Consider the following 14,189-nt stretch of genomic DNA (forward strand, 5'->3'; position numbering starts at 1 on the left):
ATTGTTTTTTCTAAGCGGGTGTGCCTAGACCCGGGTTCCAAAAATCCACATCCGGCTCGATGGTAGATGAATAAATTTGTTTTATAAACACTATCATACGTGGAGTATTGGTGAAGTCTAGCATCCACTTGGGAAATTTAAAACCGCTCGGAATGAGCGGGTAGCTATCTGAAAAGAACAAAAAAGACAATCAACACTCGAGAGATTTATTTAAAGAAAGCAAATAAGCAGGGGGTGCTTTGGTAGACGGCCCAGATACTTTCCCCCACCCGGAACCCCCCATCGATTCTCGTCTCCCTCCGACCCCAGCGGCGGCGCACGTCTGGGGCTCCGCCGGCGGCCGGACTAAATGAGTGAGTCCCTCGGTTTCTCTTCCCCCTCCCTCCGTCCCTCCGTTCTTCTCTCCGCACACACACAGGGCGAGAGCCAGAGCAAGCGCGAGCTTGGCCGGCAGCGCACGGTAGCGGGGCTGCTGCTGCTTGCCGGTGGTGTGGCAGTAGCAGGGGTAGGATCTTGTCGTTTGTCATTTCTTTAGGTGCGCTTCCTGCTGCAGGAGCAAGAGCAGGAGCAGTTGCAGGAGCTTCAGGGACGGCGACACGAGGCTGACGCGCGCATGAGCTTCACGGCAGCACCTTGATTTCCTCCCCAGATCCCAGGTTATTTGGCCCGCCCCTAAATCCTAATGTTCCTCTTAGTACTAGTGCTTTGCAGAGAATCTCCATGCTGTTGACTTGTCATCTAAATATTGCCGAATTGCCAGCATAGAATGTCCATGGTTTTACAACGAGACAAATATGTTAATTTATACTCCCTCCGTCCCAAAAAGCTTGTTCCTCAAATGGATGTATCTAGCACCAAGTTAGTGCTAGATACATCAATTTGAGGGACAAATTTTTCCGGACGGAGGGAGTATTCAACAAAAATCCTAGGCTTGGAGGAGCACCTTCCTTCCTTCCGATTTTGACAACTCTTTGGTTGGGGACCGAAAGTTGCTTGTTTGCCCATGGAGTAGCAAGTAGCTACGTACGTGTTTGCGCACCGTTGGACACAAAATTAGGATGGGGTAATCGGAGGCGATTTTTGGTAGATCTAGTGAAGTTTGTTCGCCCGTATTGAGAGAGAGTTTTCGTCGATACACAAGGGCGCACCTGAGCCGGAGAAAGGGAACTGTTGAACAACTTACCTGTCCCATCTTGGCATGGGTCATGGCAACCTTGTATGCCCACGCTTCGCGCACTCCTTGATAATTGGAAACTATAGCCTGTACATATGATCATTTTCCAATCAAGGTTGCAAGTTATTTGGAATTCTAGGAGCATCGTGTGTACAAATAAACTGAGGAAATACAGGAACACAGAATTATTACAGAAGCCAGTCAAACAGAATAACATTGTCTTCATCAGAAATGCAAGTATTGTGCTCCTGTTTTCGTTTTTAATCCTTTTTTGGCTTTTTTTACCTTTCATTTAATTAATCATAGCTGTATTACATCCAGTCTATCTTGTAACTATTGCAACTTTACTCAACAATTCTTTGTCTTGCCCCCTTTGTTATTTATAGGACATAATGGCGGATATCCCGTTAGGCTGTTACACTATAAAGTCCCATGGAGCCCAAATTGCAAGACTCCACATGTATGACTGGATAATACTTGTCCTCCTTGCTGTCATAGATGGATTGTTGAATATAATTGAGCCTTTTCACCGTTTCGTTGGGAAGGACATGATGACTGACTTGAGATACCCCTTACAGGGCAATACTGTGCCCTTTTGGGCTGTTCCGGTGTGTTCTTGTGCTGCTAATTTTGGACTTCCCATTGTTTACATCATTTTTGTGCCATTCAATAAGATAGTTCCACTTTTGTAACTCACATGATTTGCAGGTCATTGGAATCGTCTTACCCTGTGCCATCTTTGGTGGAATTTACTTCAAGAAGAAGAATTTCTATGATTTGCACCATGGCATACTGGGTATCTACATATTCTTAGGCATATGAATATGTTGACATTGTATGTACAAGAAATAATTCGAAACACGTGTTTTTGTAGGTATTCTTTATTCGGTGCTCATAACTGCGGTGATTACTGATGCAATTAAGGATGGAGTTGGCCGACCGCGTCCTGATTTCTTCTGGCGCTGTTTCCCAGATGGAAAGGATGTAAGATTACTAGCCAAGAACTTCACTTTTTCCAGTCACAAGTTCATCTTTGTTGACCTGCCCATTGTTCAGTTCTTATCATCTATGGAGCCCATATTGACCAAAACTCATCGAAGGACTCTTTTTCAGCTTTATGACAATGTCACTACTGGCGTTCTGTGCCATGGGGAGAAGAGTGTCATCAAGGAAGGTCACAAGAGCTTCCCAAGTGGACATGCATCATGTAAGTCATTTAATATACCTAATGTTTCCTTTGGAAATACTGGTGTCAGGCATTTGGTCAGCTATGCCTATGGAATTCTTTAAAACTCAGTTACATACTTGAAGTTGTTTTTTACACCCTTGTGATAATCCTTTTTGACACAAACCATGCTGGGACCTGGGAATAAGTGATGATACCTGTATTTTTGCGGTTGGTTGGGCTGCTTGTGTTAGCTGGCTTAGGAGGCCTTAGTGGCAGTCATTGAACCAGGGGAAGTCTGATGGGTGGCTAGGCCACAATTGGGCACGAGACAGCCTGGTGCGTTGGCTACATTGGTGCGATGTGGCAGCGAACCAGGAAGTGACCCATTTCAGTTTAGATGCTTTGGTTGCTGCTTGGTGTAGTAGTTGTGTGGTAACTAGTTTTGGAACTACTCCACAGCATAAAAACATTGGGTTTGTCATGTGTACCATTTTGTGGAGGTATATATATACATCTTATAATGGACAATGCCACATAGGTCATATGTTTGATTAGAGACCCCACAAAATTGGCCTAGCCTTACAATTGGGTCAGTCTTTTATTACCCACATGTACAATCTATTTATGTTGTAGTGCTGTTACAATTGCGTCAAATAGGTCATGGCTAGATCACCTAACTAGACCATCGATAAAATAACCTGTTTTCTTTCACCTTGTGCTAATAATCAATCTATTCCAGGGTCTTTCGCCGGCCTGGGCTTCCTCACGTGGTACTTAACTGGGAAAATCGCGGTTTTTGACCGTAAAGGCCATATCGCAAAGCTGTGCATCATTGTTCTGCCTCTGCTTACAGCTGCGCTCGTTGCCGTTTCTCGTGTGGACGACTACTGGCATCACTGGCAAGATGTGTTTGCAGGAGCTATCATAGGTTCGTTTGCCATCTGTCGTAGTTGCGTAAATTAGTTATACAGGTGACCTTCTAGATGCGCATAATTGATTAATAAAAATAAATATACTCCTGTTGCCCTTTGCAGGTCTCACAGTGGCCTCATTCTGTTACCTGCAATTTTTCCCATATCCTTTCGACGCAGACGGTGCCTCCCCCTTTTACCAATTTACTTCTCAATGATAATACTTAGCAAGTAACGATTTCCCTTGCAGGATTGTGGCCTTACGCATACAACACCCTCCAGCTAGCCGAGGCGGGCATTGCAGCAAACTCCTTCAGCGTGCGGCCCACCGAGGAGATGGTAGAAGAAGGGCAAGGTGAGGGTGGGATCGCCCTGAGAGACGCCGTGTGGCCCATGGAGGAGACGGTAGAAGAAGGGCAAGGTCAGGGCAGGATCGCCCTGAGAGACGCCCTGAGATGTGAAGAAGACCAGGACTGGAAAGATCCGACGACACCCTAACTGCAATGATTTTCCTCAGGCTTATGTTTTCGGCGCACATCGCAGGCGGCTATCTGGGAGCTGTTTTTCTCATGCACAGTTTGGTTGCTTGGTTTTCACCGTTTGTTTGCTAGAGGTTGACTTGATTGGATAGTTTGGCCAGTGAGGATCTCGGCTGTATATTACAACCTAGTTAGTGTTAGTGTGGTGGGTGAGACATTGTGCATTAATTATTTCTTGGTCTTTCTGATGGCTGTTTTTTCAGAAAGCGGTATGTATGTATATATGATTTGCTTTGATTTTATCAAGTTTGATTGGGTTGCTCAACTTGGGTGAATTGCAACCAGAAAAATTGGTTTGAATGCAGGAATTCTCATACAGGTAAACTTTGCGCCCACTTCAGATCATCGGTTGTTTCTACTACTACCTCTGTCCGGATTTATTAGGCTCCCTCATATTTGGGTCAAAGTATAATGCTGGCTGTCTATTAGGCTCCCTCATATTTCGGGTCAAAGTATAATGCTGGTTGTCTTCCAAAGTGGTTTTCATTGGTATAATTTTTGTGAGATGTAAAAGAGGGCCTAATAAAACCTTGTGAAATGTTATTTGCTAGGAACCCTCATGATCATGTTCCAAGGGAAATGGTTTGTTGAGCCTTTGTTGCTTTAGATATTAAGATTTTGCTCAAGGCAGCAATACCATTTCCACTGCCAAACATAAATCAGCACTAAACATTCTAAAGATATGAAAGAAACGCTGTGTGATCTATGGAGACGCTACCAAATCTGAAAACAGGTCCAACAGCGATCCATGTATAAACATCCATTCCAGCACACACAACAGGGCAACGAAAATTGACGGAAGATAACTTAGGACGATAGGCACTTAGAATCACGAAGCAAAGAACCTAGTCATACAAAACCCAGTTCTCATACTACAGAAAGTTTCAAAAATATCTTGGTACGTTGGAGGTGTCTCTCCACCCTTGTAAAAAGATTTAAAGACACATATCTTGGGGTAGCATAACTACTGGTCGCTGATGGTCACTTCGACCTCGACGCCAGGCTCGATGGTGATAGAGGTGATCTGCTTGACAACGTCTGGGGAGCTGACAAGGTCGATCACCCTCTTGTGCACCCGCATCTCAAACCGATCCCAGGTGTTGGTCCCTGTTTTACCACAACCAGATAACATTATTATACTCTGTTTACTTTCAAATCATCATAAGCAACTACAGCACAGCAAGAGTAACAGATGACAGATTTGTGATGGGCTGAGCATCAGGTTTAAAAAGCTCGATTTTGAAACATCAAGTGTATCAGAATAATAATCATATGAATCATCATTTGCTCAGCCCACATCAAGTGCAACTACTTCATCATTCTAGGTAAATTAAGATGTTGAATGACTAAAACTAGCATGCTATAATCACATGGTACTGGTTAAAAAAAATGTGAACAGAAGACTACACTTGAACGCATCACTTGCAATGCCTACTAGAAGGAGCAAGTGTATAGAAGAAAACAAACATTAGACAGGCTAGCCATCAGTCTTAAAAAGCTCGATTTTGTATTCCTCAAAGAAAACCTCGGGAATATGTTGTTTTAGCATCATCTGACCGGCCCATCATAAACACAACCCAAAAATTAACATCACATATGAGCAACTGCCATGGGTAAGACCTCTGATAGATTCATTGTGCTATGGATTTCAAATGACAAACAGAAGACACCTACGCAGGATGACCAACAACAACGGACTCTCACTAGATTAACCAAGCATCAGTTTTAAAAAGCTCGGTTTAAGATACATCAATGATGTGAAATCTCAGTAGCATCTCCTTGTAACATCATGTGCTCAGCTGACAAACGATTCAGATGCAACCCCTCTACATTATACACCACACCAACACACTGAGCTGCATATCTAGATACAAAAGAACAAAGCGGTACGCCGATGGCATGCTGGGCATCAGTTTTAAAAAGCTCGATTTTTAGATCATCAAAGACCGAAAAGGCCTCAGCGGTCTAAATGTTTCACATCCTCTGCTCAGCACACCATCATCATCACGGGAATTCTTTCCTACCGTCTAAACAGAGAGCTACCCACAAAAACATAGCGACCCACAAAGCAAATGGGATCAAGCAGAGATTGAGGTGGGTACCTTCTCCGCAGGGGGACTTCCTGGTGGTGATGTTGAGCACCTTGGTGGGCATCCTGACGGGGCCCTTGACCTTGAGCTGCTTCTCCTTGGCGCCCTTCACCAGATCCGAGCACACTGCAAGACAACACGCGTCAGATCGGAGACGCACAAAGCGGGAGCGAACGGGGAGGAAGAGGAGGGATCGGATGGGGCACAGACCCTTCTCGAGGTTCTTGACGGACTTGGAGGAGAGGGTGATGCGGATGCGGTGCTGCACCTCCTGCGTGCCCTCGAACCCGAGCTTGCCCGACTTCATGGGCGGCGCGTAGGCCAGCTCCGTCGCCATGGCTGCCGGTGGGGAGGATGGGAGGGAGGAGGCCGCGGCGCTGCGGGCGAGCTAGGGTTGAGGAGGCGGCGGCGGCGGCGCTGGGGGGTGGAGCTCGCTAGGTTTTGCTGGGCGCAGCGGGCGCTGCGCTTTATGTAGAGGAGGCTGTGCCTGTCTGTGGTGGGAGGAGGCATGGGCTTGGGCTTGGGCCTGGAATCTTGGCGGGCTTTCTGTGTTGGGCTGGGCCGCCCGTCGTAGAAGGAAAAGAGAGGTCGGGGAAAAAGACGCGGCCCAAGAAGCCGATCTTAATCTTCTTCTTCTTCTCCAGGAAACGCGCAGCCAGATCCTCAAAAACCAACAATAATTAAAAAAAAACAGTAGGCTGACACAAGACTTTACAAAAGACAAATATGCTGGGTTGAGACTGACGCTCGCAAGATAAGTGCAGACAAATGGCTTATATTTATCCCCAAATTCTATTTATTCTGTCTGAGTTCATCGATTTGCATAGATCCATCTATTCTGCGAGTAGCTCAGCCAATTTGGGCCTCACAATTGAGTTAGCGTATGAACTCCATTCGCAAAAAAAAAAAAGAAAAAAAAAGGTGAGTGTTTGAACTGGGAGATCCAATAACACCCAGTCGGATCCTGCAGGTGCAAACTGAGAATAGTTCCCATGGGCACAAAAAACTGACTGACGAATCAAGCATTGTATGTAATGGACCAAAAGTTATGCTTCAAACTGTTAACCATGGTTGCTACTCAGGAATGACAGAGAAGTCCTGAATGGTGAAAGTTATCCTGCGAAAATGGGGCAGCGCCCCAGTGGTCGGTCATTGCCCCCCTGGATGATGATGATGATGAACAAAATAAACAACTAAAAGCATACATCCTAGAAATGCCACTGCTCGACTCTGAATTCTGGAAAAAAATCAGCAGCGCCTCCTCCAAGCAAAAAGGCATTCGGCCATTCGACCACCTGATATACATAGTTTCCCACGTTGCCAATCAATCAGATGATTCTAAGTCTCACCAAAACCAAAACCAAAATCTCACTGCAGGCAGGCCAGCAGAAATCAGTTTACGCAAATTTTACTTTTTTTTTTAAACCACCGTAGAATGCATGCAAATTTTACACAAAAAAAAAATTGGGATGAAACCTCGCAGATTCACACATCATAAACCAAATTTGCTATTCCATAACATCTGGTCATCATAACCATACACAGGTTCTGCACAACCAGTAAAAAGTCCACAGCAGCAGCACAATGATTACATGATGAAACTCTTGTCGTGCAGCGCATTCATCCCAAGTTTTCGCTGAGCGAGAAGCCGTGCAGGACTCCAGTGCTACGGCAAGGCCTCTGCTACCTCTGGAACGGTATCGGTGCACGTCCTGGCCATGTCTCGATCTTCTCAAAGTACTTGATGGGGACAACGCCATCGAAGCCCTCCGTCAGGATCACCTTGTTGTCTGAGATGTATAGCTTCATCCCGTCTGGGAAAATAATTCAGAAATCAAATGTTAGCCTATAGTCTAGAGAACCCAAATGATTTGCTGGTATTTACATGCGGCAGCCATACCTTGCAGTGCCTTTCTGACATTCAAATATATCAATATGTTTGCGCCACTCCGCATACCTGAAGAAGGCAAACCGTTAGTCCATGACAAGGCAGGGGTGGAAGAAACATTAGACCACGAGCTGGGAATAAATAATGATGGGGTATGAGTTGACGATGCACCTAAATAATGGAGAACAGCAATAACTGGGAGCACATCAGATTTACATTGGAAAGATAAATACGGATAATTTCAGCATGATTTTACTTCGAAGAACAGCATTAGTCCTTCTATTTGTTTCCATAAGAATAAACTCAATAATAGTATGTTTGAAATGGAAAATCGTACCACTAATAACTCCTCCATCTGATGGTAAACCACTTGAGAAATGTACATGTAGCCTTGCCATACGTTTAAGCCCATGTTTCAATATTGAATCAACATTTTTCCTGTAAGTTCCATGGACACAGACTGTGGATAGAAAAAAATTAGAACAAACGCCAGCCATTCAGGAGAGGATGCAAACACGAGTGTTAAAATCAAATACCTGAGACTTCATCAGCCGATAGAATTGGTTTCAACAAGCTCTCTGATGTAACAGTCTGCAAGAGGTTTACTTGATTATTATAAAGGCAAACTTGATTCACTAATTCCACTAAGCAAATACAATTCACTTGATGCTAGAATAAGGTAGCAGATCACATGCCACAAACCACCCCAACACGGAAACAGAAAAGGAACTCTGCTCTCAGAAATATGCAAAAATAAGAATGAAGATACATTGGAATTATGTGTCTTCTGATTAAATTAGGGTATTTGGCATATGACCACAAGAACTGTGATGGAACATGTAACAATGAAGACAAGTCTCTGACTTAAGATCAGATATGATTTCTTTCAAAACATACCCACAGGTTACAAAGCTACATTAGTACAATCCTGTAATAGCTTAGGCATCAGAGAGGACAGGAGGTCTTAAATCTTAATTACTAACATGGAAGCTCAACCGTAGTGCTACAGAAGAATATACACTAGCTGTATGCCTGTATAGCACATCAAGGAAGCCAGACCAGGATAAGTCCAAGCCATTATAAGCACGATGAATTGCAACTTCATTCCTAGTACGGGCCAACAAGGACCGACGATATAATTCTCATGACTAGTTATTAATAACAGGAAAACTACCACCGAGATTATAATACTGTAAAAACATTCACATCTCGAGCTAAAGCACACAATGCCCCATATGGAATTGATTCAAAAAATAGTCTGTATGAAAATCCCAAAGAGGGTGCATGCCACTATTAGGGCTCCTTTTATATGTCTAATTTTCTCAGAAGTTACAGAAAAACAATGGTTACAAGGCAGATGATCATGAACATGATAAACACACCATACTTGTAGAAAAAAGAATACATTAGTGCGGAGGGTTCAGGCAGAGAACATACTGTCACAGTGTGCCCCTGGTTAGCTCGAATCAGCAGCTCGCCATCCTCCTCCAACAGACCAAACCTCTGCTTGTTGTCTCGCCTGACCGCCTACAAGCAAAATTGCAGAATTTTACTCAAAGCAGCTTACAACTCACAACAAGTTCAATAGTAACCTGGTTAATTTTATAACTTAGAGATATTTCCCAATTTAAGCTCAAGGTGCTAGCTAACAAGATGAAAACAACATGTAGCCACAAGTACACCATGGTGCTTAGAAAAATCATCTACTGTTAAGCAGGAAGATGAGGCATGAGCAATATTACCTCCCTGATTTCATCCACCGTGTGGGAGTTGAGCGGAACCTTGGCGAAGGTCTCCAGGTTGAGGCGGAGCAGGTCGCGGACCCGCACATACCCGTCGCTCCTCATGTTCAGCCTCAGCTCTGGCGCCATGTGCCGCAAGACCCTCGTCCTGAGAAGAGGACAGAAGCACTAGTGAGTACCCAGCTAGCATCGATGCGATTGCAGATAGGGGAGCTGGGGCTTTGTGCCGGTGTATTACAGAAGGCGGCCGAGGGCATCGATGCGGTTTCCTCCATCGCCACCGCCACCACGTCCACCCGGCCGCCTGCCACCACCACGGCCACCGTGCGGCTGGTGCGTGGAGGCGAAGGCGGCAGCATTGGAGCGGTAGCCAGAGGAGGAGGATGAGGAGGGGTTCATGGTGAGAGGGAGGCGGAGGGTTGAGGGGAAGGAGGGGTGGAGGAGGAGGAGGGCGCGTATCGGGGAGGAGATTGTGGCGGCAGTGAGGGCTCTCATAAGCAGCAGAAGCGGCGGCAGTGACACGACCGGCGACGCGCGGTGGTGGCCGGACGACCCCTGGTGATGTGGGCGGGTGAGCTCAGCCGGATTGCTGCCTGGGCTTGCAATACGGTAACCTGGAAGATTAAAGACATGAGCAGTTGTCAATTACAAAAAATCAAATTCCACGCAATTAATTTCAAAAGCTAAAAAGGAAAAGTTATAAAAGTGAATGGTAACCAGATTAATGTTCACAGCACAATTTCTCTCTTTTATTTGTTAATTATGTAACCTTAACTTGAAACTTGTGACATATAGTGAACACACCATGTGAACCTACTTGAATTTCTTTGTCAGATCTTTGACGCCAATATGGTTGCGCTCACGTGGGTTGGAAATACAGAGGGCAAGACAGCGGTTAGGCAGAATGGTAAATGTATGTTGAGAGCATATGAGAACCATGTTGCTGTTCAGAAACTAGTAATACGAAAGTGAGAGCCAGGCAAAACTACCCTAGGCCTAGTGATTACCTTAGGAAGCACTATATAATAACAAGTAAAACACAGATGAAATCCTAGACATCAATCTTGCAATGTTGGAAGAAAGTAACACTGCTAGACATAGAAGCAACGTGGGGCGCACCTCACGGGCCACAATTATGCAGGCAAGTCTGGCTAGATTCTGGAGTAGGAAGCGGCAGTAGATAAGCTCGACGGACGCACCTCACGGGCTCCTCCCGGGCCTGGAAGAACGAGGCCGCCGCGGCGGAGGCGGAGGAGGAGGCGGGCACGCGCGGCGGAGGAGCAGCGGGGCGGCGGAGGGGGACGCGCGATGCATCCGAGGGGACGGCGTGGGAGGCGCAGGAGGAGGAGCGGCGTGCGGGCGTGCGGGCGGCGCGGGTCGGGGGCGGCGGCGGCGGCGGAGCGGGAGATGCGATGGGAACAAATCCTGCGTGCCCGAGCCGCAATTCTCTTTTTCTTCTCTCCTTTTTTTTCTTGAAGTGTTTTCCGACCGAGCGAGGCCGAGGTGCGATTTTTCTTCTTCTGTTTCTCTGACGGTGCAGGCCCAAGCCCGAGGTGCGATTTTTTCTTCTCTTTTTTCTTTTTTGGAACTGACATTTTTCTATAGTGTCTAATTAAATTAATTAAAAAATACAAGCCTACGAGTTTGCTTTCTTCAAGTTCTTATATTGTTTGGGGTTACCAAGATGCGTTTCCGTTTATATTTTGTATATACTCCCTCCGTTTCGAAATATAGGTAGCTGGAGAACCAGGTGAAAATGGTGGAATTTACATCGCTGCCCCTAGTATGAATCGGTATCCCCATCGTCTTCTTCCTCCATCCGAGGATTTGAAATTCTCCGCCAGGCCATCGTCCGCCCGCCCGCCCCTGCTTCTCCTCCACGCGTCCAGGTCCCAGGCGCTCCCAGGCCCAGGTCCCCTACTTCTCCTCAGCGCTCCCAGGCCCAGGTCCTCGTCTCCAGCAGCAGCGATCCAGGGGCGTCTCCAGCAGCAGCGATCCAGGGGCGCCAAGGAGGGTCCTCGTCTCCCAGAAGGAGCACGCGGCAGCAGCAGTCCCAGGTCCCAGATCCAGATCTAGCAGCAGCGATCCCAGGTCCTCAGGGCCTTCTCCCGATCCTTCTTCTCCTGGGCGTGCTCCTTCTCCTGCAACAGCAGCAACAACAGAGTTTAGAGTCATACTGATCAGCAGCAGCAACAACAGCTGCTGGGTTCTTCTGCAGGTGGAGTATGGCAGCAGCAGCAGCAGTAGTTTCAGAGCAGCAGCAGCAGCAGATAGTTTGACAAGCAGCAGCAGCAACTTTTCATTTACTAATTTTTTTATTTAACAGAAAAGGTTTAATGAAAACTTTCATTTACTGAATTGAAAAGGTTTAATTAACAGAAAAGGTTTAATTGACTAAGAAGAGATGAGAAGAAGGTTGCTTGTACTCCTACACTAGTCCTACACTAAAACTGGCAGAGAAGAGAGTAGAAGAGGAGTAGAAGAGCAAGCAGAGAAGAGAAGAGAAAGGGAAGACAGGAGAAAGAGAAGAGAGAAGAGAGCAACTAAACTACTCCTGCAAGAGGGCAAGAAGAGAGACAATTGTTAGAGTGACAATTAAAGACCACACACAGTGAGTACTACTGCAAGAGGGCAGTACTGGAGGGCAAAAGATAGAGAAGAGAGAAGAAAGAGAAGAGAAGAGAAAGAGAAGAAGAGAGCAAGGAGAGAGAAGAGGGCACTCCAATAATACTGCTACACTTGCAATCCTAATCCTCACTAGTGCAATCTGGAGAAGAGTGGAGAGGAGTAAGAAAGCAAGAGGAGTAGGAGAGAACACAAGCAAGAGTTCTACACTAAACTACTGCAAGCAACCAAGCAAGCACTACTGAAACTAAAGCAGATATTTTACAGATACTTTACGATAATGTTTTTTACAGAACTAAAATCACAGATGCAAGCAAAACTACAGCAAAAAACTGAAACATGTTTTCTCTGTATTTTTCAGAAACAAAGTGTTTTGCTTGTCCTGCTCCTACATATCACCAATCAACTTGTTTACTCCTGCAGATCAGCAAGCATTAATTAAAATTTCATTTAAAGGAGTAATTTTAATTAACTGAAAAGTTTCATTTGGTTTTAATTAAAGGAAAATTTTCATTTAGTTTTAGTTAAACAAAACGTTTCATTTACTCTTATCTGAAAGGAGTATCTAGTTAAAGGTTTCATTTATTGACAAGAACAGCAAGCAAATGATTGAACAACAAGTTTCAGTTAATTTACTTGGAGTAGTAAAAACTTAGTGTCTAGAGCAAAGCATTTGCACCATTTGTCAGATCTGTAGCTACTGTTATTTTACTGTATGTTTTTCTCTGTATTTTCATCAGAGCATTCAGAAGCATGCAAACAAAAGTTTCAATACAGACAAACAAATTTGTTTAAACAATTTGCTGGAGTACTCCAAGACACTACAGCAAGCACTAATCCTTGCTGGAATGTCATTGTTTGGCATGATGCAATTTGCTGGAGTACAACATGATGCAATTTTGTGGAGTACTCCAGTACTACAACAAGCAATAATCTTTGAGCATGATTTTTCAGTCATGCTCAAGCACTAATCCTTGCTGGAAATCTCTGACATAAATTCAGTCATGCTAAAGGGCTAAGAAATTCAGTAATGCTCACACAAGCAAGGAAGTAGGAGTACATACCTGACGCAGGGCACAGGAAGAAGTAGCCATGGCTCCCAGAAGGACGCATCAGGCCTTGAATTCCTCTGAGCAAGATGACCACATGAGCAAGATGTTTAACAGTACATCAATGAAGAAAAGGGAATAAATCCATGAGCAAGATGGTTAACATGAACAGTTAACTGAAACTAGCAGTACATGAGCAAGATGTTTACCAAGTGATTGTACAGCAAGACTGCAGCCAGTACTACAGCAATGTAAGAACAGAAGATTCAAATCCATGATGGCGGCCATCATCTGCCCCTCCCTCTCGTTCTCCAGTTTCACTGTTTGGTATCCAACCAACCAAGCAAAAGAGACAACTGTTTCAGATCAAACAAATCGACCGGCAGGAAGAAAGACTACCAGGAGTACTTACCGCGGGAGGAAGCAGCTACTCCGCGACGACGACGACGTCGCTCCAGATCCGCGCCCGCGCTCCGGCACCGCTCCAGATCCGCCGCTCGGGTGCCGCTCCACATCCATGCCTCTGTCGCCCAGATCCAGCGCTAGCACATGCACATCCACGCCTCCGTGGAGTAGAAGCTCGTCGCCGGCGCAAAAGATTGGAATTTGTTTACCTCCGGGGTGTGAGTGGAGGCGGGGTGGTGGAGAAGTGGCGGTGGAAGAGGGAGAGGCCGGTGAGCTACGGGGAGACGGGGAGGCCGGCGAGCAACGAGGAGGCCGGCGAGCTACGGGGAGAGGGGGGAGGCGGGCGAGCGTCGGGGAGGCCGGCTAGTGCGGCTGGGCGAGTGGGAGAGAGTGAGCGCGGGCAGTGCGGCTGGGCGGTGAGCGAGCGAGTGGAGCGACGCGGGGGGCAAAATTGGAAAGTGCCGATATTTCGTTACTAGACGAAAGTTGAACTAAAAAAACCCCAACGACCTACATTTCGGAACAGAGGGAGTATATACGTATTCCTCCGCTCATGAAAGGATCATATCGATTCCCATTCACCCCGCCCCCGCCATCT

At 45.9% G+C, this 14,189-nt stretch overlaps 3 protein-coding genes, 1 long non-coding RNA gene, 2 other non-coding genes and 2 pseudogenes across 10 annotated transcripts; 1 reads left to right on the plus strand and 7 right to left on the minus strand.

Moving 5' to 3' along the window:
• Nucleotides 1–201: 201 nt before the first annotated feature.
• On the plus strand, nt 202–4,057 carry LOC123170463 (lipid phosphate phosphatase 2). Of its 3 annotated transcripts, XM_044588332.1 has the most exons (10): nt 203–353; nt 554–656; nt 1,561–1,634; nt 1,720–1,782; nt 1,883–1,970; nt 2,049–2,158; nt 2,288–2,381; nt 3,082–3,270; nt 3,377–3,436; nt 3,504–4,057. In XM_044588332.1, exons 4-10 carry the CDS (start codon nt 1,723–1,725, stop codon nt 3,749–3,751), a joined length of 849 nt encoding a protein of 282 aa, XP_044444267.1. In that variant the 5' UTR covers nt 203–353; nt 554–656; nt 1,561–1,634; nt 1,720–1,722; the 3' UTR covers nt 3,752–4,057. The 3 variants fall into 3 exon arrangements, with proteins under 3 accessions (XP_044444266.1, XP_044444267.1, XP_044444265.1); XM_044588330.1 differs by having other exon boundaries at nt 1,561–1,782; XM_044588331.1 differs by lacking the exon at nt 3,377–3,436 and having other exon boundaries at nt 202–353; nt 1,561–1,782.
• Nucleotides 4,058–4,584: 527 nt separating this feature from the next.
• LOC123170464 (40S ribosomal protein S20) lies at nt 4,585–6,342 on the minus strand. The gene is made up of 3 exons (XM_044588333.1): nt 6,093–6,342; nt 5,895–6,008; nt 4,585–4,899 (listed from the first exon to the last, which is right to left on the minus strand). Exons 1-3 carry the CDS (start codon nt 6,217–6,219, stop codon nt 4,757–4,759), a joined length of 384 nt encoding a protein of 127 aa, XP_044444268.1. The 5' UTR covers nt 6,220–6,342; the 3' UTR covers nt 4,585–4,756.
• On the minus strand, nt 5,005–5,082 carry LOC123171662 (small nucleolar RNA SNORD36). The gene has a single exon (XR_006485343.1). It is a non-coding gene; the product is annotated as a small nucleolar RNA SNORD36 (small nucleolar RNA).
• LOC123171664 (small nucleolar RNA SNORD36) lies at nt 5,271–5,350 on the minus strand. The gene has a single exon (XR_006485344.1). It is a non-coding gene; the product is annotated as a small nucleolar RNA SNORD36 (small nucleolar RNA).
• On the minus strand, nt 5,506–5,589 carry LOC123171663 (uncharacterized; annotated as a pseudogene).
• Nucleotides 5,696–5,781, minus strand: LOC123171666 (uncharacterized; annotated as a pseudogene).
• A 1,035-nt stretch (nt 6,343–7,377) lies between the features above and the next one.
• On the minus strand, nt 7,378–10,974 carry LOC123166055 (tRNA 2'-phosphotransferase 1). Of its 3 annotated transcripts, none has more exons than XM_044583817.1 (8): nt 10,712–10,974; nt 9,751–10,126; nt 9,513–9,660; nt 9,208–9,297; nt 8,307–8,361; nt 8,108–8,230; nt 7,783–7,839; nt 7,378–7,696 (listed from the first exon to the last, which is right to left on the minus strand). In XM_044583817.1, exons 2-8 carry the CDS (start codon nt 10,005–10,007, stop codon nt 7,566–7,568), a joined length of 861 nt encoding a protein of 286 aa, XP_044439752.1. In that variant the 5' UTR covers nt 10,008–10,126; nt 10,712–10,974; the 3' UTR covers nt 7,378–7,565. The 3 variants fall into 3 exon arrangements, with proteins under 3 accessions (XP_044439752.1, XP_044439750.1, XP_044439751.1); XM_044583815.1 differs by having other exon boundaries at nt 7,783–7,863; XM_044583816.1 differs by having other exon boundaries at nt 7,783–7,863; nt 10,632–10,974.
• Nucleotides 10,975–11,801: 827 nt separating this feature from the next.
• Nucleotides 11,802–13,947, minus strand: LOC123166056 (uncharacterized). The gene is made up of 4 exons (XR_006483347.1): nt 13,599–13,947; nt 13,396–13,506; nt 13,202–13,266; nt 11,802–12,554 (listed from the first exon to the last, which is right to left on the minus strand). It is a non-coding gene; the product is annotated as an uncharacterized lncRNA (long non-coding RNA).
• Between the last annotated feature and the right edge of the window lie 242 nt (nt 13,948–14,189).

Source organism: Triticum aestivum, chromosome 7D (assembly GCF_018294505.1).
Source record: "Triticum aestivum cultivar Chinese Spring chromosome 7D, IWGSC CS RefSeq v2.1, whole genome shotgun sequence".
In the NCBI taxonomy this organism is placed as follows: domain Eukaryota; kingdom Viridiplantae; phylum Streptophyta; class Magnoliopsida; order Poales; family Poaceae; genus Triticum; species Triticum aestivum.